We start from the raw sequence: 25,291 nt of genomic DNA, 5'->3' as shown, positions 1-25,291 counted from the left end.
CATTACATTTGTGTTCACTTTCAAATCAAACAAGAATGTAGTCTGCACTGGACCAGAAGGGGTAGAGCTGCCCGTAGGAGATTTTATGCCCCAACACCCATTTGTTGCTGGAGGGAATGAAGCTGACCACAATTTATTTTTAAAAACTTCCTGGTGATTCCATAGGAAATAGCTGTGAAACCACTAAACAATACCTTATATACTTGGATTTTTAATTGAGAATTCAGTTTGGTTCAAACTTATCCTGTCATCTTGTGCCTGGCTAGTTTGTACTTTATACTGTCGAAAATTGGGTGGGAGGGGACTCTGAACTCTTTGAGCAGGTGGTGAGATCATCAGATATGCTCTAGGAAGGTTAATCCAGCAGCAGTGTGAAAAGATGGATTGGAGGAGTGGAGAAAGACAGAAAGAAGGGAGGTCAGTTAGGAGGGCATGACAGTGCTCCAGTGGAGGAGTTCAAGCACCAGGACCAGAGTAGAGGTGGTGAGGATGGAGACCCAGGACCAGAGGAGAGGCGGTGAGGATGGAGAGACCAGAGGAGTGCTGGTGAGGATGGAAACCTAGGACCAGAGGAGTGGCGGTGAGGATGGGGAGACCAGAGGAGTGGCGGTGAGGATGGGGAGACCAGAGGAGTGGCGGTGAGGATGGGGAGACCAGAGGAGTGGCGGTGAGGATGGAGACCCAGGACCAGAGGAGTGGTGGTGAGGATGGAGAGACCAGAGTAGAGGTGGTGAGGATGGAGACCCAGGACCAGAGTAGAGGTGGTGAGGATGGAGAGACCAGAGGAGTGGCGGTGAGGATGGGGAGACCAGAGGAGTGGCAGTGAGGATGGGGAGACCAGAGGAGTGGCGGTGAGGATGGGGAGTCCAGAGGAGTGGTGGTGAGGATGGAGAGACCAGAGTAGAGGTGGTGAGGATGGAAGCCCAGGACCAGAGGAGTGGCAGTGAGGATGGAGACCCAGGACCAGAGGAGTGGCAGTGAGGATGGAGACCCAGGACCAGAGGAGTGGCGGTGAGGATGGAGACCCAGGACCAGAGGAGTGGCGGTGAGGATGGAGAGACCAGAGTAGAGGTGGTGAGGATGGAGACCCAGGACCAGAGTAGAGGTGGTGAGGATGGAGAGACCAGAGGAGTGGCAGTGAGGATGGAGACCCAGGACCAGAGGAGTGGCGGTGAGGATGGAGAGACCAGAGGAGTGCTGGTGAGGATGGAAACCCAGGACCAGAGGAGTGATGGTGAGGACGGAGAGACCAGAGGAGTGCTGGTGAGGATGGAGACCCAGGACCAGAGTAGAGGTGATGAGCATGGAGAGACCAGAGGAGTGCTGGTGAGGATGGAGAGACCAGAGGAGTGCTGGTGAGGATGGAAACCCAGGACCAGAGGAGTGGCGGTGAGGATGGAGAGACCAGAGGAGTGGCGGTGAGGATGGAGACCCAGGACCAGAGGAGTGGCGGTGAGGATGGAGAGACCAGAGAAGTGCTGGTGAGGATGGGGAGGAGGACACAAATTCAAGAGCTGCTACAGAGGCATAACAACATGAGTTTGCAACAAGAAGAATGGGAAAGATGAGAAACAGCTTTTGACCCTGGGTGCCTGGAAGCCTGATTGTATCCTTACTAAATATGGGGAACATGGTTAAAAGAGAAAGTTTCTGGGGGAAACATCTTTGAAACAAACTAAATTTGAGATGCTGGCAAGATCCGGGCTATTGGAAATGTGAGCTGGAGTTCAAAAACAATGTCAGGACTGCCTCACAGGTATGTTGACCGTAGCGTCATCTCTTTTGATAGCCTAGTTCTTTTGATCCCTCTATAAAAGACACATACTTTAGGGTCATAGTCAATCTTTTCTTTAGAAGGTAGGACATCTTACAAATAAGAGCCTTTGACTTTGTCTTAAAGTAGTCTAGGTCGTCACAGTCCTCACCTTTGACATTCTATCATAGATGCTCTTCTATTTAAATCCTGGAACTTTTAGTCGTCTTAGAAAGTAAATAACAGGTTCCCATGGCTGAGGAATCTGAGACCAAGAGAGTGTGGGGGAGTTGGCCAAGTTCATATAGCCCCTTACCAGTGTCCTGAGCCCTGGCCCTCTGCCTTCCCCAGTGGAGCAAATGGTGCCTTCCAGACTCGGCAAGTGGGGGAGCAGCTGGTACTTACTGTCTCCTGTCCTGTCTCTGCAGCACAGCTTGTCGCTGTGCGTTTGGCATTGTTCTTTCATTTCGTATTCCTTTGGTCTGTTAGTTATTTACTATTGATTCCTTCTAAAGTTCTGAGCATTTAAAAATCTTGCTTTTCTTCTCTACTTTCTTGAGAGTGTACATAGAGTCACTTTATGTTCATTTCTACCAAGAATATTCTCTGTGTTTGTAACCAGCCTATAGCTTCTACTGACACACACCATACTCAATCCCCTCTTCCCAAATTTAAGAATAGCATGGATTATTAACTGAAAGGGATTGTTGCATAAAAAGGTATCTGTTGTCAACCTTCGTGGGGTCCTTTAACTTCACCGACACTAACTGATCTTTTATCTTTCATGCTGCCTATCCATCACCAGCCTCTTCTTTGAAGGACAATGAGCTGCTTTCTTAGGGGTAGTGAGGAATTAGTACAAGTTGGGAGAACAGAGAACACACAAACAAGATCCTGTTTATAATATTAAAGACTGCAGTGCATCATTCAAAGCTGTAATAATAAAGGCTCATCCCATTGGTGAACCCCAATAGAGTACAATTTAATTAAATGGTCCATGAGATGGCTTTACCTTAACTTTGTAGAAATTAATGCTTTTTATTTTTCACTTGTTTCTTTTCCTACTGTATAGATGCTCTGAACCTCCGAAACCGACAAGTCATCTGTGTCACTCTCAAAGTCCTCCAGCATCTAGTTGTGTCAGCTGAGATGGTGGGTGAAGCTTTGGTGCCCTATTACCGTCAAATCCTCCCTATCCTGAACATCTTTAAGAATATGAATGGTGAGTTATCCCAGGAGTCAAAATGTCTTTTAAGCCCTAAAAAAAGGGAGTGGTTTGAAGTGGAGTTAATTAGCAACACATTTAGGATTTATTATTGCATATAAACCAAGATGCATTTAGAAATCTAAATAGCATAACTCCCACCCCTTCTCTCGCTACTCCCTAGGGAAACAGTAAAATTAACAATTTCATTTATTACTCCTCACACGTACAGCTTACTTACTCAGTTCAGAAGCGCTGAAGCAGTTCTATAATCTTCCAATAATTAAATTGTAAAGTTTTTTTAATAGTCTTTTGAATACATTAGTAGGTTTTCAGTTTGTCCTTTCTCTTAATAGTAATTCTACCTTTAGATACTTCCTGTTAAAATTGTAGTCAGTTATTAATTGGTTTAAGATGAATTTTTTAAAGCAATATTATTGAAATCTGATGCACATAGTTTGGAGAGTTTTAATATAGGTTCTCGCATTTAAGAAAATGAAAAATAGATAATTTGTAGTTACTTAGTTGAAGGTGAATACTAATTAGAAATATATATGTGCTTATCCATTTATTTAAAAAAATGTTATCCATAAACCTTGGAAAGCACTGATGAGATCAGATGAATCACCTTCATCCAAACAAAGGTATTAGCAAGTTTTGGTGATCTCTAGGCGGGAAGTGGATGTACGTCTGTTCATTGAGAGTATGATTTTCCTTTGACGGCTCTTGAAACAATGTGAATCTAATTTTCTTTATGCTGCTAACTTTGAAGTTCCATACTTCTCATATGCACAGTGAAGTCAACATTTGAAGTTAATCCCTGGCAGCCATGTAAATAAATGAATGATTTAGTGGAACGCTGCATGAAAATTTTGCGACATGATCTACTCATGGTACATACAAAAAAAATCAAACAAAAGACTGAGTGTGTGGCAGCTCCCATCTCATAAAAGTCTTTTGTTTGGAATCACCATTTTTTTATATTGGTCCTAAATTGCTATTAGTCTCCTTAATCAGGCAGACTATTCAGGAAATCATGGAATCCTCAGAAAGTCTTTAAACTGTCTTTCAATAGTAAGAATTACTTATATGTTTAACATTAAACATATTTAGTAAAAAGGACTTAAGCTGGGGTTATGGGAGATTAATAATGCTCATAATTGAGTGAGTTGATATCCATTTTGAAATACCTAAAAGCTATAAAGTGACTGCGGACATTTAGACAAGATGGTTACTCTTTCATGAAAGTAAAAATTGGGTGTTAGTAATTGAGTCTCTTGTGGTCTAAAATGAAAGTTTTAGTAAAAGCATTTCTACTTTATGGAAAATACTTATTTAAATATCCTTAACTCATAATTTATGTTTTTACTATATGGCATTGACTCCACGTGTGCACATTGTTCAATTGTGATTCATAAAAGAAACTCTAAGTTCATCAATTATGTTTAGACTCTAGTTAACTTGAGGGAAATAGAGATAGAAATGATAGAGATAGAGATAGAGAAAGAAAAAGAGAAAGAGAGAGAAATAGGGATAGAGATAGAGATAGAGAGAGAGATAGAGATAGAGTTAGAGATAGAGACAGATAGAGATAGAGATAGAGATGAGAGAGCTAGAGTTATTAAAGTAATGGAAGAATTAGGGAACAGCCATCCACAGAAGTCTCAATTACAGTGAACATTTTTGAAGTGTGTGATTTGCAACTGTGTCCTCAATAATCCTCACAGCAACCTATGATATGTATACTATGACTTTCTCCACTTCTTCATTGCAACAGTTGCCTCTGTAACTTTTCTCCTATATAAACATTTGTTTCTGTGTTTGACCGTGGTGGAAGAGAGCACTAACACATTGCCCCTCCTGTATTTGAGTAGGAGTTGGTACATACTTAGCGCTATGTTGTCCTACAGTAGAATCTGGAACCTAAACCTAAGCATCATTTTGTATCTTTGTATAAAAGAAGAAACAGAGTGGTATTCAAAAGACAATTAGAATCTCCTGCATCCTCAAGGAGACCTGTGCAGAAGAATAAGTACAGCTGCCACGAAGATAAATCTCGTTGGGAGCTCTAGACTACTAAACAAAAACAATTGGTTTCTACATCTTCCTCATTATACTTTCTATTTAATTCTTTAACTGACAAATGTTCATAAGCTTAAGAAAAGAAGTGATTGGCTTTCAGAATATATCCCTATGTAGATTTTGTCAATTTGGGGAATTTGGACTTTATACGTACGATAGCCTTAATTGGTCCCAAACATAGCTAATTATTTTGGAACATTTCTAAATGCATGTACCAGGAATTCTACATCCAACTATTTTTCTGCTTAATATCTTTCTGACATTTGAAGGGAAAGAAAATATTAGCTTCAGGTTCATTTTCTACTTATCTTAGAAACCTGTCAGTATAATGCCAGAATGTAGTTTGCTGAATTTCCAGAGGGTCATATTACAAAATTGGAGTATTCTAGCTACAAAACTTAAAACTATTCTTCAAAGTGGCTATGTTACCAGAGAGCCATTTCTATCGGAAGAAGATTATTACAGAATTTCCAATTACAATAGTATTTTCAGTATAAAAATAATTTAGCTTTAACAGCATTTTACTAAATCGTACTTTATGATTATAGATATTTTATTCATATTCACAGACCATATATAGTTGTTTTATTTAAGCAGATGTCTTTAGTAACAGATATATTTATTTACAATTAAAATTATATCAGAAATTTACAGCACATAGCATTAGAAAAAAATTTATCCTCAGTTGCAATGCATTTGTGAGCAATTTTACATGTTTCTGTTTCCCCTTTCCCCTACTTTCACATAACTCAATGTCTTGTTAAATTCAGATTCAAACATATTTCTTTCAAGTCCCACCACAAAATCTTTTTGAGAATGAGATCAGACATAAATGACGAAAGAAAGAAAGAATGAATGAATGAGAGACTATTCCTTCAAATATAATGACCTTGTCGTTCTGTCAGTAGTCCCTCAAAGTACAAGCTTTAGCTTAAATCTACTGCCTGCTCCTTTGTGCAATTTCTGTCCTATTTCAGTGTCGACTAGACTTTCTCTGAAATGAGAGGTGGGGCTGAGTCACTGGAGACTGCACAGTCTTCTCAGAGAAGCAGTGGGAAATAAGGTAGAGCAGGGGAGGAGCAGATGATGCTGGCAGCACCAATTTATGCCCCATCTACACTTCTATAAGTATTAAAACTTATAACCAGCCCCGCAAGATCAGTCCTGTTCTAGGAGAAAGAGTGGCTTTGTATTTCTATTTATGAATAATATTTTTTCATGGGGTTTAATTAGGCTACAGTTAAAAAAAAACAACAGATAAATCTAAGAAGTGAATTGTAATGTAGAATAAAGAGTAGTATTTTGGAGCCAGAAGAGATGTGACCTTAGACAACTCATGTAACTTCTCTGAACTCAAATTGCTTCATCTAAGCAAAATATTTATAACAATGCCTTTTTTGTAGAGTTGGCATGACAATTCAAGATAATGTATCCATAGCCTCTTCTTGTAGAGCCTGGCCTTGACTGGGTGTTAAAGGAGGTAGCCATTATTATCATACAACATTATATATATATATACAATATTACGTACATATATTATTATATGATATTATATGCAAAAATAGCAACACAATATAAATTATTATATAGCAACACCAATAGGCGATTGAACGTGTTGTGTCCCTCCGTTGGGTAACTCATCCCCTTGGCCCTTCTGTGACCCTGGGAATGAGGCACGGCCTCCTGACTCTCTAGCTGTAGCAATTCTTTTGCTTTGAAGGATCCATCTTGCCTCTGATTGCCCAATGCCAGGTGAGTGGCCAGATAAGTTAAGGATTCTGGGATTCATTCAAGGATAACTGGTTTTCAAATCCGTCCCTTCCTGGTTTAATCTTTAAGCTCGAATATGAGACTAATGTCTTGGGGAACATCGTATTTACAAAAAGAAGCCTGAGTATAACAAGCAAGGGCTGCCTGGGCCAGGGTTCTCTTTGGAAGATCCAAACTAGTATCTAAGCTTTTCAGCTGGTTGTCCCTAATTCTAAACAACAAATTTTGGATATCTAAGACACACTGTCTTTCCAGTCACTGCTTTGGGATGAAAGAGAAAGAAGAATTTCTATAATAGCAATTTCTTCTTTTCTGTGTTCTTTCACAAATGTTATTAAAGGTTACAGAAAATTAAGACAATAGGAATGTTCAATTTATAGCTTTCAGAGATGAAACTACAAAATTAATGATGTAGTGTATTACATTGGAGAAGCATGAGCCAATAAATGGCATTAAAACATTTACAGCTAAAATATGGGGCTCTGCCAACAGATTAGAGCTAGCCAATAACCTTAAAAATAATAAGAATTGGAGGCAATGCTTATTTTGAGTCCTTTGTTCCTAAACACAGCAAAAGTCCTCAAGCAGCCTCTACCTGAGACAGTTCAGAGACTCCAGGTATCAGTGACTCGAATAGTACCATAAGTTTATGCCATGGAGTACGCAAACATAAATGTAATAATGAAATAACGTGTTCCCATGTATGTACAAATCAAATATGGACCCACACGTGTAGATGTATCTAGGATAGTTCTTGGATGGATGCCACAATAGACTAATGAAAGTCCATGAAAAGGGATTTAAAATTTTTAATTCAAATTCAGACACATTAAAACATATAGGTAGTGAGAATGCATTAAATTTGCAAAACTTTAGAATGTTTGTACCAAGTCTTTGATCCTGAAATTTAAGTAGTTTCTGAAAAACAGAAACAATTGTTTTATGCTGATAATCTTTTAAAACAACTTCTCGTGAGAACCTAGGCATTCTCTGTCAACCTGTTTCAAACCCTCTAGATATTTCTGTGAGTCCTGTGGGACATATTCTCATGGTCCTTTAAAATGCTGATGAATTTTTGGGAGTGATTGTTTCCCAAAAAGAACCTTTAGTTTTTTGTCTCATAATTGACTTGTATTTCACAGCTTTAAATTTAATTTTGGAATTAAGATTTGTTCCCCATGGAATTCTGTAGAATTTTGTGTATGATTTATATTTTAGAAATTTACTTCAAAGTTCCTTTGAAATCATTTGGTTTATTAGATATGAAAGCATTTGAATGTCCTAAGTTTATTGAGGAAAGTATTAGAACTACCACTTCCCAATTTCTGAAAGTTAGATTTGGAATGCTCATGTATATTTCTAATCTCTTCTAAGTTTTCTTCTACTCAGTCTTAACTAGTTGGTCTGAAGAGAATCCTAGAATCATGACAAAGCTTGCAGATTCGTGTAGGGGCTCTTGGGTCTGCACCTCTCTCCAATTTACTAAACTATAATGTATTAGACTGTTGTTTCCACAAGGACAAAATGCTTGCATTGGGCTTCGTTTTTCCTATGCAGAGTGTGGTGCACCTAGCAGAATTAGGTGCTGAATATGTATTTTCGTGGAATTTATTCCCTAACCCAGTCTGCATGACCAGTGCTTGTTTATTCGGTTCTGTCCCAAGTAGCTTCACTATTTCATGAGGCGGCCCATTCTACTTCCAAAAAGATAGGCCCTTCTTACATTGAATTGAAATCTATGCTTAATATTCTATCTGATTTCTCTCTCTAATCTAAACCACACAGAATAATGTCTGATCCCTTTCCCAAATAGCAGGGCCTCAAAAAATTATATAAAACATTCCTTCCTCCACAGTCTTCACTTCTCCAAGTTCAATGTCCTTTCTTCTTCCAAACATTCTTTATAAGCAGAGCTTCCAAAGCCTCACAAGTCTCAGGGGATGGGGAGGGAGACCCCGTATATCTGCAAACAGTGATAGCTGTGCAGTGATCTAAGAGAGCAGCCCAAGGGACCGATGGTCCTGGGAAAAGTCAAGGCTTCTATATCCTTGATGCACCTCACACTTGGTCAACCCATAAGATGACCTTCTTACTATTACGAAATCTGCAAATGCTTACTAAATAAATTTCCTCTTCTCTCAGACTGCTTCATTCAAGTTTATTTTCAACCCAATTCACTTGTAAAACCCATATTGGGAACAGTCACTACTATAAATTGCCTCTGTATCTGCTCTTCTTTCTAGACCTCCCTGGTTGCATAGGCCAAGAGGGATAAGTCATTCTCAGAGTTGTCTATCTGTGTCTAGAGACATATGACCTGGCAGGGTGATGACCAAGAAAATCAGAATCAAGTTCTGCAGCTGTGTATTAGTTTCCCAGGGCTTCCCAACAAATTGCCACAAACTGGATGGCTTAAACAAGAGAAATTTATTATCTCACAGTTCTGGAGGCCAGAAGTCCAAAATCAAGGTGTCGGCAGATCCATGCTCTCCAGTCTCTAGGGAGGAATCCATTCCATGTCACTCTCCTGGCATCTGGCGGTGCCAGCAATCCTTGGCTTATAGATGCATCACTCCAATCTCTGCGTCCATCTCCACGTGACATTTTCCCTGTGTGCCTGTCTCTGTCTCTTCTCTTCGTATAAGGACACAAGTCCCTGTAAGGATTGGATTAAGGGCCCACCCTACTCCAGTATGACCTCATCCTAACTTTACTAATTACATTGGGAAAGACCAATTTTCAAAGAAAGCCACATTCAGAGGTTCCAGAAAGGACACGAATTTGGGGGGACACTATTCAACTCAGGACAGGGTGTGTAACCCTTTCCCAGGGTGTGTGGAGATAAAAATCTGTCTTTGATAAGTAAAGCTAGAGGTTTGTGTGCCTGCCGCTGCCTCACATTGCCACAACAACTGACAATGGCCTCGCTCTGCAAGGCCTAATGCCAACTCCCCCTTTCAAGAACAACAAATCCTCCCCCTTTTCCTTTCAGCAGAAAGAGTTTGTTCAGTTAAGAAAGGAAAAGAGTCTGGGTAAGTTTTGAGTAGAGGAGATGGCAGGGAATTGATTTTTTTATTCCTTCAGTGATGCTGCCAACTAACCAGAGAGAGGTAAGCAAATGCTCCCACAGGTCTGGGTGTTGCCCCGGCTATCCCACAGACACCCAATGGTGCATCTGCCGCCATCCTTCCGGAGGGCCCCAGGGGCCCACTCAGGGTGGCGCACCGCATGGCCTGTGCCTGTCCCTACCCAACCAGATGGGCAGGAGGTCAGGGCACTCTGTTCCTGAATGGGGTTTGGACCAATACATCGAGGTTCCCCTGGTGGACAAGGACAGATGGAACGATACGTGGAAAAACAAGAAATGGGATAGCGTTTAAGAGCAAAGACTGTGGCATCAGGTCTCCTGGGTTTGAATACTGGCTCGGGGTTTACCAGCTGTGCGACCTTTAACAGGTTACATAACTGTTCTGTGCCTCAGTCTCCTTACTTTGAAAAGCAAGTTGTTGGGGAGATTAAAGCTCATTCACCCGCAGAGAACGGCAAAGAGGTGATTTTGCAGGAGTGTCAAGCGGAGAGGATGAGGGGAATCAATGATGGAATGGGAGCGAAATTGCTTTGCAAATTAGCAGGTGTTAGGTAAATGTTAACAAAAGTTTATTATCTGCCACATGGGGTTGTGGAAAAAACTGTATATGTGTGGTTTTGTGTGGTCTTTCCAAGAAAATTAAGTGATGTCTATTAGAATTAATATGATAATTTAGTACGGTGATAAGATGCAAAATAAATGTTCGGGAATCGATATCTTTATTTTTATATGCCAGCAGTCAGAAATACAAGACAAAATATATTTTCTAGATGCTAATAATGCCTATTTGCAGAAGCCTTCCATCAGAGATAAACTTTTACTGTTCACTCCCTCCCCCTATTAGATAGTTTTAGCTCCCTCTGTGGATCCCTCACTTCATTTCAGAAGAGGGCTGAAGTTTTCATCTAATCAAAAGGCCTATTTGAGAGGTTTACCAAGAATTGCCTGCCCGAATGGACTATGGAAATCTCAACCTCTTTTCCAAGACAGACATTGCTTTCAGTTTTTAAATGGCTTTTATATTTGCAGTTTCTCTGTATAGATCTTTCCAAATCTTAGAGTCCAGTTCCATCCTGGGCATCCCAGGGGCACTTGCATTAGCTCCGTCATTCTAGTTTAACCACTGCTCCCACCCTGTAACTTACCTAAAGGGAGTAGACTGTCAGAAAAACACTGAATTGCGGACAAATTCACATCCCAGACACATCTCAATAGTCCCTGGACCGATGGCAAGTTTGGTGTATCTAGAACAACTTTCCAGGGTAAATCCCATTAATCATTTCTAAACTAAAGTAAAATGGCTGCTGTTGTATGGAATTAAGGCTTGAGATGGGACTACAACTGGCTGTCTGTGCCCCACCACTTGCTTGTTGGAATGGGCCATGTGACCTAGACCCTTGGTTCTTGACCTTGAGCAAGCATCCTAAACCCAGTCCAGCGACTCCCAGAAGATACCACGTATTTTTTCTCCAGAAATAAACTCAAACATCACTCCCTCTCAGAAACCTTCTTTGATCCCTCTCTGACTAGCAGAATGCATTGCGTCTCCTCTAGGTCTTCCCAACATCTCTCGTGCTGTGTAGAGATTCTATTTCCTGTGTCTGTCTCAAGTAGCCCGGGAGGGTCCAGATGCAGGGAGAGAGTGGGGACCACTGGCTATTTGTTCAACCTGTTTGCAAAGCCATGTTTGAAATGTGTGCTTTGTCATCCCTCCTTCCACCTCTGAGGTGCTTCAAAAGGGATCCACAGACAAAATGATGGGATTCCAGTTGGTTCCCAGTCCTTGGGAACAGTAACATCCCACTGCCAACTGGAAAGTGGCACGTTTCTGAATAAGAGACTTCCACCAGTTCCGCTAAGGCCTTTGGGATATGCCTACAGAAATCTGTATAATATGCTTTAATGTATTTAAAACCTCAAGACGGGCCCCAAATGAGCAAGCAAGCACATATCTGCCCAAGAGAAAACAATGTTCTTTTCTATTTATCCAACAGAAAGTTTTACTTAATCCGAGCAGGAAAGCACAGAGTGATTTCTAAAGCTTTAACTTAAGGCGGCTCCTATATTCAGTCACATCATAATTTGTACTTTTTAAATCACTAAAATATCGCCTATTCTGGACTTGCTGATAGCTAAGGTCTCATTCTCATTTTCCTTTATATGCAAATCTTTCATGAGCACCAACAAATGACTTTTTAGAGGTGTCTATGTGGACATTGCAGAGAAAATAAGAATGTCACCAGTGTAATTGTTATGTTGAATAGTCACTATTCATGACATAATTAAAAGGCAAGTTTAAAAGGGGATTGGAGACAAAAAAAAAAAATAAGCTTTATTCAGTGGGGGAGCCTTTCCCTGACTGCATGAAACTTAACAGGGGCCTTAATTGTTCCATTCGCTTATAGGATCCACAGGCGCCTTGGATCACACACACTATCCAGTGCTTAGAATCGCTTCTTTAACAGATTGATCAAAACTCCAAACTTGACTGAACCCTCAAATATTCTCCCCTTCCTGAGCTCAGATCTGCTCCAGGCTGGAAGCTTGCAGTGGGAAAATGGGGTGTGGTGGGCTTTACCTCTATTTATCTGCCTTATATGTTGTCACCTACCCCCCCAACCTTGCCTACCTAGGTTTTGTCCCACAGGGTTGTCAGGGTGGGAGAGGCAGACTGCGAGGAGAGAAGAGGTTCTTACTGACTGACACTATCCTGAGCTGGCATCACGCTCCCTAGGGCCTGGCAGGTGTGTAAGGCTGATTGTCTCTTGTGGAACCTGGCTGTGCGCTTTTCAGTGATGCCACAATGACAGGCGCTCTCCATTCTCGATGTTCACTTGTGACTCCTGCCTCAGCCCCTAGATTTCCTGCGTTCACCTCAGCTTCTTGTGCTCAGGATCCTCCGCCCTTAGAGAAAGCCCTGTTACACAGGATCAAAATGACCCCAGACTAGTGCTCCCTCCCACATAAAAAGTATACTCACCCGGGGCACTAACAACTTTGAGAGTGCAAGCCGTCTCCATCCTCCAGTCCTGCTGTCATGCACTCCATCCGATTCTCAATCGTGAGGAAGACCCAGAAATTTCTGTTGCTCCACTGCTGGGAACACTGTCAGAGCTCTCCAGACGGTTCAACCAGCCCAATGGGATTGCAACCTTAAAAAAAAAAAAAGTCCTCACTGTCTTCTCACCACACCTGGGCTCTCTTTAAAAGCCTTCGTCTATCCAGTTGTGGATCTGGTCCTCCGAAACTCCATCAGTCATGCTGTTGATGGAGTGCTGGCCCCACGCTCACCTTGGCCCCGCAGATCACACGAGTCGGGAGTATCCCATTTCACCTCCCCGCCACACTGGTTTTGGTTTACTTGAGCCAAACACAAAACTGTGGGAGGAATTTTCCACTTATTATGAAATCAGCTTTCCATTTTTATTGTCTTCCTCAAAAATCTATATTTTTCACATTGACAGAATGGAATGTATACAGCTCAGCATAAGCTTAACCATCAATGAAGGAGGAATTGAAAAATACAATGGACATATTTCCTTAGAAAAACTGCAAATATTATTGATATTTCTTTGCTTGCCTGCTTTCTGTATTATATTCTCATGTACATCTTGAATTAATGTTCCAAGTAATAAAGAAAAAGTAATGGTGGCAATGTTATGATTAAGTTGTATTCAGATCCTTCCAAGATCAATTTATGTTTTTTTCCCCTTAAATACAGTACTTTCATATGAGCTTTTTGTGAGCCTATTTCTATCCATTTTGAGATGGCAATGAACAAAAAATGACTCTCCATTCAGTGACTTTTAGATTTTGCGTACCTACTACAAGTCTGCCTCTGCTTTCCCCAAATGAACCCTACATTCTATCTTAAAATTTATTTCTTGAGCCTTGAAGTTATCTTTATCACAAACTAAAAGACTAAGTAATGATACAATATTAAAATTTTAAAAACAAGAATGCAATTGGGCCATGGTAACAGAATTATCCAGGCAGTTTGTAGGATTGAGGTCCCTGTTTCCTTGCTGGTTGTCAACAGGGGGTAGCTCTCAACTTCTAGAGGCTGCCTGCCTTCCTGTCTCGTGGACCCCCTTCATCTTTAAAGCCAGCAATGGCGGGTCAAGTCCTTCTCCTGCTTCCAATCTCTCTGACCTCGCCCTGCCACATCTCATCTGCCCTCCTCTTCTGCTTTTAAGGGCTCGTGTGATTACATTGGGCCCACCCAGATAATCTTGGATAATCTCCCTACTTGAAGGTCAGCTGATTAGTAACCTTAATTCTATCTACAAAGTCCCTTCACAGCAGTGCCTAGACTAGTGTTTGATTGAATAACAAGAGGACAGGAATCTTGGGGGACATCTTTAGAATTGTTGTCTTTCAATGAAGTCATCCAAAAGTTGATGCCTGAGTGGCCATGACTGGGACCTTGATGTGTGTGTTCAAGAGGATATAAAATTAACTTGAAACACTTTGCAAAGGTAGCACAGCTCTACACTCCCATAATAAACTCAGAGAGGACTGAGGATGTGTAAAACCTGAATATGTGTGATAAGACACAGAGTTTAAAGGTTTTCATTGTCATTTCAGAGTTGAACCACATTATCTAACGATTCAATGATTTACATATAAGTGGAGAATAAATCAAGAAGTTCAACATGTCTTTCAAAAGATTAGCCAGTGATAAAAGAAGGGCACCCCCAGCAGAATTCGATTAGCCTATTAGCCAGTTGTGTTCTCTGTTCTACCGTATGGTTCCGTGTCACAGACAGTATATTTCATTTCCTGAGTAATTTCATCAACATTACCCAAAATTCCCACAGGCTAGCAAAAGAAAGGACAGGGAAGTATTATTTTTGGAATTGTTAAAGTTGCTTTACAGATAAAGAAGCTAAGAATTGGATCAAGTGACTTGCCCAAGGTCATATGACAGAAAGGAGCCACAGCCAAGACCTCAAAAATAAATAGATCCTACCTCCAAACCTAAGTGCCAGATACTCTGGAAATGTAAATTGCTTTGCCAGAAGTAGTGGTTCTGAGGCAGTTCTGATCAACATATTTCTTCTATTTAATATACTGAAGTAAATGGAAGTTTCATTGATCCACTTTAACAATTATTATATGCCGTCGGATCAAAGCAGCTGCTGCTGATCTTCTCCACAAGTTCATGTGCATTATAAAGCAAAAATGGTTTCATATCATCAATTTCTATTGTAGAATAGCGATCAATAATAGCTTGAGAAAAACTCCGAACACAGAAAACTAGCAGCAAGTTCACCTGATTATAAGCATCAAACACAGAGTATAACTAACTCTCTACAGTAGCTCCCCTCTTTCTGCCAGAAGGCATTCAAATGTATGTGTTTTTAATCCAGCTGCCTTCCTTCTCATAATTATTGACAAAAGCGATGTACATAGTATAATCACCTTATGGACCAGGTCTTCCTAGAAGAAAGTTGTTCCCCAGCATAACTTTTGAAAAAAATGTTTGAAAGCTTCTTTTGTAGTTCATCAAATCTAAGATGTAATCAAGTGTTAAAGATACTTTGTATTTTGTGCAGCCCTGAGAAAGAAAAAAGTGTTGCCGATTAAACTATGCCATGCTATCAACATCCTGATTCAGAAATGTAAAGATGTAAAAAGTGTAACAGTGAAATATATTGAGTCTAATCAACTTGCAAAGTGACGCATCAACTATCTTGAAAATGGACAAGTTATCGTGAATGGAGTGAACACCACGCACCATCTATTCTCTTTGGGGTTTTCCTGTACATCACCTGACCTAATCCTCACAACTGATTATATAGCAAGCATTAAGACCAGTTTACAGACAAGGGAATTCAACTCAAAATTTAGGATTTTGCCCAAGGTCACTCAGGAGCAGTCAAGATTCAAATCTAAATTAGTTCAATTTGAAAAGCATTTGTTTTGTTTTCTACGAGGGTTAGAATCTCTTCTTTTCCTGCTTATGATTTCTTGGCCAGTGTGTCTACTCGTTTCTTGAGAATGGACCAAGATGATAAAGGGAGAAGAGGCCAGGCCAAAGACTATATTTCAGAATACTTGGTACATGATAAAACTAACCTCTGTCAAAAATTTATAGCTAGGGGCCGGCCCCGTGGCTTAGTAGTTAAGTGCACGCGCTCCACTACTGGTGGCCTGGGTTCGGATCCCGGGCGCGCACTGACGCACTGCTTCTCCGACCATGCTGGGCCGCGTCCCACATACAGCAACTAGAAGGATGTGCAACTATGACATACAACTATCTACTGGGGCTTTGGGGGAAAAAATAAAGGAGGAGGATTGGCAATAGATGTTAGCTCAGAGCCGGTCTTCCTCAGCAAAAAAAAAAAAAGAGGAGGATTGGCATGGATGTTAGCTCAGGGCTGATCTTCCCCACCAAAAAAAAAAAAAAATTTATAGCTAAATTAGGTAACTAGGATCTGTCTGACCATCAGCATTCACATGCATTTTTAAAGACACAGAAATGATTTGGGATATATTAATGGATGCAAAAGTAGATATGTCTCAATTTTTGTACAGTATTCTCTGCAAAACACAGATAGTCAATAATTTAACATTGTGAAACCAGTTGTGGGCTTCAGTCTTCCCTAATTTTTTTTTATTTTAAAAGAGCTACTTGAGGGCCGGCCCTGTGGCTTGGTGGTTAAGTGCGTGCGCTGCGATGCTGGCGGCCCGGGTTCGGATCCCGGGTGCACATCGAGGCACCACTTCTCCGTTCATCCTGAGGCCGAGTCCCACATACAGCAACTAGAAGGATGTGCAGCTACGACACACAACTATCCACTGGGGCTCTGGGGGGAAGAAATAAAATAAATAAAATCTTTAAAAAAAAAAAAAAAAAAAAAAAAAAAAATAAAAGAGCTACTTGACAGAATAATAAATTTGAAATTCTAGCCCTAAATAAGTAGTAGAACTTTAGTTCTTCTTTATGAAAGTAGAACAAAGTAATGAAAGCATTATAATGAAATTGGGAAAGTAGAATAAAATAAATATTATAAGAACAGTTTGACAGTATTTATTATAATAGACAAAGTAAAACAATTCAGAGTCTGTAGGACACATTAATTACACTGTAGTTGCTAAACTGTATGTGCAACTAATATCTAATAATTTTTCTAAACTCATAATTTAGTAATTTTTCCTTGTTTGATGATTTTGGATTGTTTTTTATTGGCTAGTGATATATGATGTTTATTTCAGAATTACTTGGGGAAAGTTAAAATAATAACTTTCTTGTGACTTTTGGAAAAATTTTAATAAGACATGGAGCAGGTTTAAACCTTACTCTTTTATGCAATTTAATTTGCACAATGTTTTGTTTCCAAACACAATTCTTTAAGAAAAGACCACTTGTTTTAGGTGGAATAGTTCACGATCTCTTTATCCTAACTAATCACATAGTTCCCCCAACAATTATTTCAAATAACAATAGATACATAGACTAAAAATTGCTGTTGCTGTTTATTCTTCATTTATTTTGCCAAATCAATAGTTTGAGTTAAGCACAGTTGTTGATTACACAGAGAACAGTGTTCTCCTAATTTTGGTAATAACTCACAGAACAACTGTTGTTATACTATCTATGATGTATAACACGTGGCACTTATATACATTTATTGGTGATTATGGAGAAGCACTTCTTTGAAACTATTTCTGAAAAACAGCCTACTTTCCCTTAGAATTTCCCAGCTCCTTCTACTAGAAAATCTATTGCACTATTAAATTTCTCTTAGTTTCCCATATTTTAAAAAGAAAGCATAATTCATTCCAAATAAAACCTTTCCAGGGTAATAATCACTGCATATAGAAATTATTTTAGTATTGATATAGCTAAGTTTCTCTAAATAAATAATTTCCATGCCCAGCACATAATATACCAAGCATACTTGTTAAATGATAGTTTTGTAATGCAAGGATTTCCATTATAAAAACTTGTGAAATGCAATCTTAACACATTTGAGGAATTAACACCCTTAGATTGTAATTGGAAGATAAGTTCTAATTACTGTTTAATTTCTTGGTGGAAAATCTTTGGCATGTATAATATAAAATTGACTCTGAAATTATGCAATTAGTATTATTAGCATTTAGCTATTCCTTTTGAAGATACGATGGCTTGATTTGTTTGGCTCAAAAAATGTTCAACCAGAAAAAAAGTGCTTAAAATTTGGAAAGTTTAAAATGTGGCTATTAATATAGTTAAATCTATAAATGCTATGTTCAGGTGAACTGGTTCAATGTTGGGTCACTGATAAAACGGTGTATTCTATAGAAGATACGCTGTTTGAAATGTTTTATACCAGGAAGATAAACTTTTTTAGAATTCTGTTATCCAGGCCGTGAATTAATATGCAATGTTGTGACATGATCCTGTGCTCTTCAGTCAAATCAATTATGGAAAGTTGAAATCTCTTCTCATAAAAACTGATGTGTTCTTAGAACTGATTACTTGTCTAAACTATGTCTTTCATTAATAAAGATCTCTGGAAATTGTTCTGCCAATTATATTTCTAAAGTAGATATTCCTAACTATTTTTTATTTTTTTAATGGGATTATTTGCTTATTCATTTGCCCCAGGTTTTTTGCATTATTTAAGTGTCTTAACAATGGCTAACAGCTATGTAGTTCTTTCTATGTGCCAGACACTGGGTTTGATGCTTTTCATAAATCATCTCATTTAATCCTCACAAACCCAGGGGGAGGAAAGTATCCTTAATCTAATTTAACTGATGAAGAGAGGAAAGCAGAGAGATTAAGTGCTTTGCAGGCTGTTAGTCAGTTAGCAAAAGGATACTGATATCATTATTCAAATGGAAAGAGGAACAAAAGTGATAATTTGTATAGTTTTCTCCATTTCATGAATACTGAGTGTTTCAACTGCACCTAATTAGGTATCTCATTACAGAGTATTAGACAAGTGATTCCAATATATTGATTTCATCTTCCAGTGTTGAAACCAGCCATGTTCTACTAATAACACTTCTAAACTTGCAGCTTGTTCTAAAGGTTTTTTTTTTTCATTCTTGTTACTAAATGAAAAGTGATAGTGTTCAATACTAATTATTTATTATGATTTATTTTTTTTAAATATTATGAGTGGCATTGACCTTGTTGTCCAAAACTGACCCAAATTCAGTATTTATACAATAGGGTGAAATTTTTTTACCTGGCTATAGTTTATAAAAGAGTTTTAATAAATATATAACATATACAATAATTGAGATTTTTATTGCACGTATTATATATTTATTAAAGCTCTTTTATAGTAGTTAATCGAGCATGCACAGAGTTTTGCTGAATTTATATATCCATCCTAAAGTACCACTTGGACATCATAATATGGATAGCTTTTAAAAGTGAGAAATTTTATCCTGAAGCATACAGTTCTTCATGTGCAGTAGTTTGTTCTTTGTGTAGAAAGACTATTTTGCTGACGGTGTTAGTTTCTGAGCAGAAGTCCTCATCGTCAGCAGGACTTAACTTGAGATGCATCTAGACAATTGCAGGAAACACACTTTAGAAAGAAGAGTGTATAAGATTTTCCATTGAAAGATGTGAATTAATTGTAACTTGGAGAAAGGAAAAAAACCCTAGTTTCACTTTTGTAAGTTTAGGGAAGATGAGTTGCTAATAACGATCAAGAAAAAAAGTCATTCTGTCTAAATTATGGCATGGTAGCTTTTCAGCTTGAATATTCAGTTATTTTGAGAGAAGAGAGAGAGAAAAGGGAAAGAGAAGGGCAATGAATATGATTAGAAGCACAGAAAGAATTTTAGTAGATAGAAAGATTAAAATCTAAAACCAGAAAGACTCTTTCATTTTTTTGAAATGTAAGAAAAATATGATGAGAAATGGAAAAGCACTGAAAATATACAGAAAGAATATCAAGTAGAGCCATCGATTTTAACTGTAGATATAAGGCAGGGATGCCGTCAAAATAAAGGCCACAAAATGTAAATGAATGAAAATACCTGGTATGTAATGAAGATAATGAAGGATAGGCTCCTTGAATGTATCAGACTTAGAAGAGCTTTATTTCATCTGTGATGGGTCTCCCAACATAACCTCCCTCAACAAATAGTCATCTGCCCTCCCTTAGATCCCCTGAGTCACATGATGTCACAGCATCATAGTGCAACTAACGCCATTTTGAACAGTTTAACTGATAAAATCCTTTTCTTATTTAACCAAAATCTTCCTTCCTTTAATTTTTCCACTTTGATCTTCATTCTTCTATCTGTAGTTCCCACTCAGATGCTTTCCTCACATCCAGGCGCCTCTTTATTTCATGGGCTTCTGTAGATTTCTTGGTGTATATTCTTCTTGTGCCCATCTTTTTGGATTTGTGATTTTGAACAAGGTATAGCTTTTCTTTGTCATATTCCAAATATACTAAGACTCAGTCTTAATTACTTCCTCATGTTGACTTTTCAAGACAACAGCTGTTTGCTGTGCTTTGTTTCTCTTTGTTTCTCCTGTTCTCTATCAATTTCTCCAAAATCCTAATGCATTGTTTGAAATTTGGTTCTTTCTTCTTACACAAGTTTGCACTTCAAATTATACCATATCCTAGATGTTTAGGAATCCTGCTTTCCTCAAAGTGTGAAAAATTAATAATTGTTGATAGTCGTTCTGTTACTTAAGTTTTAGATTTGGGATAAGTGATACTGCTTGAGGTCAAAGTCATCCACACAAATTTAATAAATGTAGGAGGTCCCTTGTCTGCACAGGGTGAAACTTAGATCACTGTTTTGGCCTGAAAGCAAGATATCACTTGGCAGAACATTGAGTCAACACTTCAACAAGCACAGTGACGTTTTGATTCTTTTTCTACCTTTTTGCTTATTACCGTTTTATTGGACAGCCCAGCTAGCTGGACTCAGTGGATGTTTCATATGGCCAAAGAAAATCTGTGATTGTATGTAAGATTTCTGTACTGGACAGCTTCTTAAAAAAAATCCAATAATCTTTCAGTATTTCCTTTCCCTTGCGCTCCAAAACTCAATCATTTACCAGTCGTATTACTTTTTCATTAGCAACTTTATTTCCGCCCCGCTATTACCAGCCTACTGCCACTGCTTTAGTTCAGCGCGTTACTATCACATCTTGTCTGTTACAGCAAATTCTTCCTTGTTCTCTGTGCAGCAAAAATCACATTCATCGTTCCATCTTGAGTTGGAAAACATCCCTGCAATTCTAGGAACAGGTATTCACCAGTCTAGAAGAATACTGGACAAGAGTGTGCTAGTAGGTTGTGGTTTTCTTTTTAAATGTTTCTATCTTTATAATCTCATGACATTATCTTGTTACTATCTATCGTGGCTAAGAGAAAATTCAACTCCCTGAGCAAGTCCTGTTCTTAATGCTGTGAAGGTTTAGCACCTATGCTCTTGGGACAAATGACACTTTTGTGAAAGAATAAATATGTCAACTGACTGAATGTTGGAAGAGAAACGAGAAGGGATTTTTAATTTGAAAAAAATTCTTTGCTTGTTAACAATATGCATAGTGATTTTATCTGTAGTTCTATGGAAACTGTTCCTGAAGAAGCATCAAGGGAGGGGAGCAAGAACCTGCTGCCTCCATAGTGAGACTGAGAAGGAAGTTGGGGCCTGAGATTTCCCACAAAGTCAACTATATGATTGGGTGATTGGAGAGACATCAAACATGAATGTCAGTTTTACACAGATGGCAGGAAAACCGCAAGACCAAGCATGATGGCTGAGATTTCTGATGTGGAGAGATTATATGCTGGATGCAGTTGTGAGAAGGTACATTTATGGAAAAAATTTAGGGAAAATAAACAGATAGGCCAGTCTTCACTGTTCAGTCTGAGAAAGGGCAGAGGAATGTCTATGGAAGGCTACTAGACCATTGTTTTACCTCTTTATGCAGAACTGTGAAGTCAGGCTGGGTGCAATTAGCTTTCTGGTACTTTCTGCTCATAACACACATGTCATAGGGAAAGCCATTCACTCGTAGAGAAAGCTCATTCACTTATTCAATCATTTTTCCCTTAGTGCCTTATATGGTCCAGGCACTGTTCCAAGCACCAAACATGGAATAATGAACTAAAAATATGAAAGCACAAACATAAATTCACTCTTATAAGTTTCAAGCAATGATGATGGTGATGATGATGATGATGATGATGATGATGACAGCATCCCACAGTACTGAGCACTCATTGCCTGAAGCACTGCACTAATCTATTAGACTAGAGTGAGAAGTGTCAAGCTAGGCTGGAGAGGACAGCCGGTCTTGCTTTGTTCCTGCCTAAGACTTCTGGTGGTCACGTTGCTCTCTTCTCCACAGAGCTCCTTAGGGAGCCAAAACAACATGGAGGTGTGTAATGAGAATGATGGGGGCTACAGAACATCAAGTTCAGGTTCCTATCCCCTTTGCACCTCTTCCTCTAGCAATCTATTGAAGCAGCCACTGGATTAGCACTGTGGCCACACTTCATTCATCAGCCCCTCAGACATGTTGTGTTGGCATGAACCAGCTAACTGAGATAAAGAAAATGAAGGAAACACAACCTCTTGAAAGGACCAGTGTGTAGCTGAGCAGGAGAACTGAGTTCAATTACTGCTCTGTCTCGGTGGGTTTATGACCCTAGGTGAGTCATTCAATCTCTGTGTTTTTCTTCAGTGAGCAAGTGGGAAGGATAAATACTCATATGTCCTCAAATGTGTCAAACCAGAGTGGTTCCTCATTCTTGTGGACATTCTCTATGACACAGATTCTCCTTCTACTTCTCACATCTGTTTTCCTTCTCTTCGGCCTCAGAGCTGGTTGTCATTTTTTGTTGTTGTTGTTAGTGCCCTCAAACGGATTCCAACTCTTGGCTATCCTGTCTCCAGCAGAGCGGAACCCTGCCCAGACTTTTTGCTCCATCCTCTCACCTTCCAGCACTCTATCAGACGATGCTCCACTGCTATTCATAGGGTTTTCATGGCCAGATTTTTGGAAGTGGGTGGCCAGGTCCTTCTTAGTCTGTCTTAGTCTAGAAGTTCCACTGAAACGTGTCCACCATGGGCGACCCTACTGGGTGTTTGAAATCCCGGTGGCGTAGCTTTCAGCATCACAGCAACATGTAGCCACCACAGTATGACAACCGAAAGACGGGTGGTGTGGTTCCCTGGCCAGGAAACAAACCCGGGCCACAGCAGTGAGAGCACCAAATCTTAACCACTAGACCACCAGGGCTGGTGGTTGTTGTTTATAGTCAAGTAATTTGTTCCCATCGCTTCTCACCACTCACTTTGTGTAGAACCTTTTACTCCAAAACCTGAGACAGGAAAGATCTGGTTCCCGCTGCAGGTAACCCCTAGTTTACTCTCCTTTGTCCACTGAAATCATTCCCTATTGCCAGCTCCATCTCATACCTCAGCTGCTCAAATCAATAGATCTGGATTTTATGATCCACTTGTAAACACTGACAAAATCAATGCGATTTCCACACCAGAGGGTGAGGAACATTGATGTCGCTGCTATTGATAATGAGTTCTTTCCAGAAATGTGAAGTAAATACAGGGTGTTCCTGCCACATTTATGCACAATGAGGCGTTTATGCAAACAACATCCACACAGCTAGTGGAACACCCTGAGGCAAAATAATATTCAACCTTCAAGCTTCATAACTGCGTAAACTTAGAACTGATAGGAAGTATTCTGCCCTGGTTTTAAGTGCCTAATTAAGTGCATTCAAGGAGTTTTTTTCAACCCCCTCCCTTTAAAAGCACATTTTTGGTTGATGTTAGAGAATTGATGACTGTCTTAATGTTTCATTGTTACAGAACATTTCTGTGATTTCTGTATCCTTTAATGCAATACCTGTGTTCCTTTGAAATAATCTGTGAGATTTCATGCTAAGCCTTGCTCTTGTTCCTTCCTATTTTTATTCTAAGTGTATTAACCAATTCTCTCTGGAGAATGTGTTTGCAAGCTTAGGTGTATCTCACTTTATCTAATAAACATGTTCCTGGCACGTAGTATGTAAATTGAATTTTAACAAATTGAATCATATATTTAAATGCCTGAGGGGCACTCATTTTAGGAAATGAATCATATTCTGAATTTTAAGTGAATTTTTATACCCTAATTTTTCTTTTCTTATTATCCAGGTTTTTCACTTGGGTTTACTTTATGTAGGTAATACTTGTATCAAATTATTAAATTCACTGAAGAATTTTAAAAAGCAAGCAGTTGAAACCTGCTTCTTAATGACCCACGTGTTGGCATCATTATTGACATAGCTAATTAACTACAACTGAATACACATAGTTAAAACTTAAACCAGTTACAGTGTCTGACTGCATGGGTAGGAGAGTGATGGGGAGGGTAATGGAAGTGGATTACTCATAAAACTAGTATTTACTGAATGCCTACTGTGTGCTGGGCTCTAGAGCTACACAGGAAAAGAAGACAGCCCTCAGTTTCTGGAGTGGGTTCTATGATGAAGGTCAGCTGTGGGATCGAGTGGAGGGGATGGGGCACTTTATCATCGAGGAGACTAGCCTGGACCTTGGAAAAAACAGAAGATGCTTTATACTTTAATGGAGACTAAAATTGCCCAGAGGTGAAGCTGTATATGCTATGTAGATGGCAAATGTTTCTTAGTTTATCAGCCAAGCATCCTTAAAGTGATGGATTCTGAACTGATTTATACTGCACTGGAGGCATACAGTCTATATGAGTCTGTAATTCCCTCTGTGCCCCATAACCTGGGGGATAGTTCGAGTGAAAGATTATAGGTGGGGGAGAAAATAACAGGGGCAGGATTGAAGGAAGCAAACTGATTTGACTGATTTGAGTTGAAAATAAAAATAAGCAGAATGAGGGTACAATTTTATACCGAAGTCACCACATGTCTATGTGTAACTGACTCAAATTCGACCAGGTCCAAAGAGCAGGCCGGGTACCCTGCCGTCCACTCCATGTGCCAGTCTAGTCTTGAGTCCATACTCTAGAGAGATGATGACATTGGGAATAAAACTTTGGAATCCCTCACTCAGTTTCAGCTCCTCGTCCGCCTCTGGTGATTAATGATTACAACATGGCCCCTCAGTGTATCCACACCCAAAAGCAGGCCGACTTTCAGCTGCTGCATAGCCCAAGACACAGCACTGTTGTAGCGTTGGACAGAAACCATCTGCCTGTGGACATGCGGGGCTCTCCTTAAGGGCTGACTCTGGGACCTCAGTCCCCGCTCTCCCTCCTACAGGCACAGGAGACAGGCACATTTCTACAGGTCGGGGAAACTTCCGAGGGGGATGATACGTTTGGAAAGAAGTTCATCTTATATATTTGGGATGACGAGCCGTCAGAGTCAGAACCACACAGTGTGTGTAGAGCACTCTTGGTTGCAAC

General features: G+C 39.6%; 1 protein-coding gene across 2 annotated transcripts in view; it reads left to right on the top strand.

The window, feature by feature from the left end:
* PACRG (parkin coregulated) overlaps positions 1 to 25,291 on the top strand; it is a 481,211-nt gene that overhangs the window by 285,170 nt on the left and 170,750 nt on the right. For both annotated transcript variants that reach the window (XM_004440544.2, XM_087425049.1), the window contains exon 4: positions 2,826 to 2,975. In XM_004440544.2, the coding sequence (XP_004440601.1) occupies positions 2,826 to 2,975 (150 nt within the window). The remainder of the gene's footprint in view (positions 1 to 2,825; positions 2,976 to 25,291) is intronic.

The sequence above is a fragment of the Ceratotherium simum genome, chromosome 38 (assembly GCF_057802395.1).
Source record: "Ceratotherium simum simum isolate JZ-2026a chromosome 38, ASM5780239v1, whole genome shotgun sequence".
NCBI classification, from domain to species: domain Eukaryota; kingdom Metazoa; phylum Chordata; class Mammalia; order Perissodactyla; family Rhinocerotidae; genus Ceratotherium; species Ceratotherium simum.
The sequence above is the reverse complement of the archived record's forward strand: the minus strand, read 5'-3'. Positions and strand labels throughout refer to the sequence as shown.